Here is a 4,488-nt window from a genome sequence, read left to right as displayed (position 1 = left end):
ATCAAATCCACAGGAAAACTAAGGTACCTTCTTCCTACTTGCTCTCTTCTTTTTTCTCTAAATCAAGCAGGCAGGTGCTTGCGATGGCCTTTGTCACAGCATAGGGGTCACAGTTTGCTGCAGGGCGGCGGTCCTCGAAGTAGCCTTTCTTGTCGTGGCCTACCTGGCGAGGGATGCGGATGCTGGAGCCTCGGTTGGCCACTCCGGCAGAGAATTCAGTGATGCTGGAGGTTTCATGGAGACCTGTGAGGCGCCTCATGTTGTCCTGCCCTCCACGTGGGTCATACACACGGATGTGCTCGGCATGTTTTTTACTCAGCCTCTCGATGGCCTCCTCGATGTACCTGTCATCAGAGGAAAACATAGTTGTGGTCATGAAGGTTGCTGTCGTGACCGTCTGTGGATGAATGTTGCCTTTGTAAAAGCTAAAATGATCAGTTTCAAAACTTTATGAAACAGTACGTCCATGCAAAGAAACTGAAAAAGTATGACACTGTGTACTGACAATAACTTATCCCATAGTTTTCTGATGTTTAAACTTGCAGGGTCACCCACAAAAAATGGTAGCTTTGTCTTGCTATCACATTGTTCCCATGACATAACCTGCTGAAATCTGCAAGACTTGCAAGCAAACATTTGCTTATTTACACACCCAGCAGGTACAAAGTGCTATTAATCTGGAGTCTGGATGAATGTAACTTATATCTCCTCTCCTTTTAGTTCTGTTTTTGGTCTCCACCAACTCCTAAGGGAAATGTCTGAGTCTTAGGGCTGCTAAATGCTCCTCTATGTTCCCCAGCTATAGTTGCTAACTTTTTCTGTTTACCATCTGACGGTGGAAAGGTAACCTACAGTTGGTTTTTAGAGCCTTTTCTGCAAAATATAGCTTCCGGTTCTGCATGGTGAGATTGCAACAGATTAGTAAAATTGGGGGCCCAAAAACCCAAACTATGAGCTGACATTTGCTATAAAGCTCTGTGGAGCAAAGCAGAACTGCAGAGTGTGGTCATGATTCTCTGATAGTTTGGCGGTAGAACTGAAACCTCTCACCTACTGAACATGTGATCCATTGTCAATGTAAAAATATTGGTTATAGCTATCAAAGTTACAGAAATTCAGCGCTAAGCAACAGAAGTCAGTCGATAGAGAGATGTGCGATCATGCAAACACAATTAGAGAGATGTTTTAGCGGCTTTGAGAGACAGAAGAACATTAATATTTCTGTAATTCAACGACTGTAATATCCTTTTGGGGAAATGTCATTTTTGGAAGACAAAATGCTCAAGTATGAGCAGGATTCAATTTATAAGACAATTTTCGCCAAAACGTGTTATTATTATTTCATTGACTGGGATAATTCAATTCTAAATGATCAGTTTTATCATTTAAAACGATGAATCACTGTTACTGTGGAAGTTCCAAAAGAAATGAAACTCACTTCAGTCCATCTTCTTCCCTCATCCGATTGGTGCTGACATTCGTGTGGCAACCAGCACCGTTCCAGTTGCCCTTCATTGGTTTGGGATCCAGTGTTGCAACAACCCCAAAATCTTCACACACACGATGCAGCAGGAAGCGTGCAACCCACAGATGGTCAGCCATCTCAATGCCCTCACAGGGACCCACCTGGAACTCCCACTGAAGTTAGCAGCAGAGGAGCAGAAATGAGGATGTTGTAGAGAAGTGTGAAACAAAAGTGGACAAAGAACAATAAGCTGCTTTGAATGTCCTAGCCATCGTGAAAACATAATCTATCCACCATGCGTTAGAATTACAGTGACGCTTACCTGAGATGGCATAACTTCAGCATTGGTTCCACAGATTTTGACCCCTGCGTAGAGGCAGGCTTTGTAGTGGCACTCCACAATGTCCCGTCCATAAGCATTTTGTGCCCCCACCCCGCAGTAGTAAGGTCCTTAACATGGATGACATGATGGGAAGCATGTTAAGACAAAATTCAAAAATCTACCAAAAAACCATTACATATGTTCAACTGACAATCTCAAAGTATTTTCATTTTTTGTAGCACTTATAAAGGGTTTATGAGTTGTCAGTAATCACTACTGATTCACCTTGGGGTGCTGGGTACCCGTTTGAGGGCCAACTAAAAGGATGTCCATCTATTCCTAAGAGCGTGTACTCCTGCTCCATGCCAAACCAAATGCAGTGCTCTTTAATCTTCTCCATCACCTCGTTGCAGCTCACTCGATGGTTGGTTTCTAGACAGTAAAGAAAAGAATCAGAACAGCTCATTTGTCCTGTCCTTACTGAGTGGCATTGTGACAGTGAAATTTAAGAAATGTACCTGCAGGTAAGCGGTTGTATTTGAGGACCTCACAGAGGACCAGTTTGTTGGGGTCGAAGGTGAATGGATCCCTGAACATGCAGACTGGGATGAGGTACATGTCACTGTTGGAGCCTTCTGCCTGATATGTGCTCGAGCCATCAAAGTTCCACTCAGGAATATCTGACAAAATGACCAAAAACATCCCCTTTAAATAGAATTCAGAATTGGGTATGTGCTAGTCCATGTGCTGTGAAGCCTGATATGCTATCAGCTCTGATGTCATCAACTCAAATTCCTGTAAATCATCAGTGCTCAGTTACCAGAACAAAGACAGTAACAAGGAAATAAATAAATATGGGAGGACAAACGGAAGAAAGATAAGATGAGTGACATTTTTAAATGGAACTGTAGTGTACTGAACAGTCACAAATATTTATTCTCCAGCTAAGCCTAATCAATGAAGTTGCACCAGGATGCTCTTACACCTGTGTTGTGTACAATGTGCAACCCACCCTTTCCATGATGGTCCTCCCTGACAACAGAGCTGTACAGTTAAACCTCTTGATGACTTATTCTCACATTTATTTCTGCATATTTCTTTAATTTGCTGATAAACAGCCCTCAGAGAACCTGTCAAATGCTTTAATCATTCTGCAATCCATGCACTCTCCCAGTAATCTCTGAATTTTGCCCTGCAGATTTTCTCTCATTTGCATCATTGGGGGACTCAGCTTTGACAATGCTTTCATCCGTAATTAAAGTCCTTAATTATTCATGAATAATCAAAACAATTGTTTGAATCCTTGAAACTAATTCCATGCATTTTTCACCTTTATCTTGATACAAAAAGTGTAAGAGGTTTAGAATTAAAGAGTGAGAACTCACTCCAAACACTGAAATATTCAGTTTTAACTGCTACTCACCACTAAGAGAGAAAATCAAGAGGCCATTTACCTTTTATGCTTGTTGGCTCGCTGTCCAGGGTTCGGGTCTTGTTGCGGAGACCCTCTCCGGTGCCGTCGATCCAGATATAGGTAACCTGGCACTTCCCTCCCTGAGGCAGGTTCATGTAGTGCTGGCGCACCGCCTTGTTGAGGCAGGCGCTGGGCGACGCTGATGCCATACTCACCTTTAATCACAGAGGCAGATTATAGTGCAAGGTGAGGTTTTTATGACAGTATGGAAACATGTCAGCTCTAGTGTTTATGTGCTAGGTTTTCCATTCATTCATCCATATTCTACACTGGATTAGTCAGGTCTTTAGCGTCATAGGCCAACTCTCTGCTCTCATTTTCCTTCTTTATTTTATCTGTATTTCTTCCCTTTAGCTGTCCAGCTTCCTTTCTGTCTTTCTTTCGATCCTTTCACCTCTTCACCCAACCTGCATGAAAATACCACAGCTGGAGCTACAACATCTTCAAAAGGAAATGAAACTGAATTCTTCTTCACAGTGAGTCCAGAGCACCTTTAGGGTCATGCAACATTTCACTATTATGTCACTCTGGATTAACTCATCTGGTTTTAGGTTTGGTTGGGATAGAAACCTGCTTCTTCAAACACATATAACACATACTTCTTCAGTAACAAACACTCAAAAAAAAAGTAGAAAGTCTGAAATACAAACACCCACAAAAAAAAATCTGATTGAAAAAGAGAACAGTGTAGAAACAATGTTTGTAACATTTGACGCCTGGGCATATGTTAAAAAAACAGCATAAAAACTGACCCTTTTCAAAATCATACTTGAGTGTTTTACAAACACCTAGTTTGTCCCGGCAGCTCTAGGTGTATCACAGGTAAAGAGAACCATCAAAATCTGCATCGTTTTTGAATGGATATGGTTTGAAAAAATGCAGATTTGATACACACATACCTTATCAGAATACACAATCAAACAATTGTTTCACAAATCACATTACATAGAACACACAAAGACAGATACTTACTGTGTTACAGGTGGCTTCAAGTGTAGTCAAGTGTGTGAAAGTCGCGAGTCACTTTGTGTGTGTGATCTGCCTAAACCAGTTTGTTGTATTTAACTGGAATGCAAATTATGACGCCGGTGACACAGGCTGTACGTAATATGACATTTCAAAGGTGTGCATAGGTGTGTGTGCGTTTATGTGTGTGTGTTTCCATTATACAGAATATGATGTTTTTATTAGACAAAGTCAAATCCTTCAGACTTCAAGCAAAACCTA

General features: G+C 41.5%; 1 protein-coding gene across 1 annotated transcript; it reads right to left on the bottom strand.

Annotated features, from left to right (window-relative positions):
- Positions 1–4,269, bottom strand: LOC139348616 (glutamine synthetase-like). The gene is made up of 7 exons (XM_070988873.1): positions 4,234–4,269; positions 3,242–3,416; positions 2,306–2,467; positions 2,073–2,219; positions 1,788–1,915; positions 1,439–1,638; positions 1–344 (listed from the first exon to the last, which is right to left on the bottom strand). The coding sequence occupies exons 2-7, from the start codon at positions 3,408–3,410 to the stop codon at positions 35–37; spliced, it is 1,116 nt and encodes a 371-aa protein (XP_070844974.1). The 5' UTR covers positions 3,411–3,416; positions 4,234–4,269; the 3' UTR covers positions 1–34.
- Between the last annotated feature and the right edge of the window lie 219 nt (positions 4,270–4,488).

The sequence above is a fragment of the Chaetodon trifascialis genome, chromosome 20 (assembly GCF_039877785.1).
Source record: "Chaetodon trifascialis isolate fChaTrf1 chromosome 20, fChaTrf1.hap1, whole genome shotgun sequence".
Lineage (NCBI taxonomy): Eukaryota > Metazoa > Chordata > Actinopteri > Chaetodontiformes > Chaetodontidae > Chaetodon > Chaetodon trifascialis.
The sequence above is the reverse complement of the archived record's forward strand: the minus strand, read 5'-3'. Positions and strand labels throughout refer to the sequence as shown.

Coding starts and splice junctions, on each gene's coding strand:
- LOC139348616 (XM_070988873.1), bottom strand. CDS start 3,410: ATGGCATCAGCGTCGCCCAGCGCCTGCCTCAACAAGGCGGTGCGCCAG. Junction 2,468..3,241: donor CGAGCCAACAAGCATAAAAG/GTAAATGGCCTC, acceptor TCATTTTGTCAG/ATATTCCTGAGTGGAACTTT. Junction 2,220..2,305: donor ATACAACCGCTTACCTGCAG/GTACATTTCTTA, acceptor TTTACTGTCTAG/AAACCAACCATCGAGTGAGC.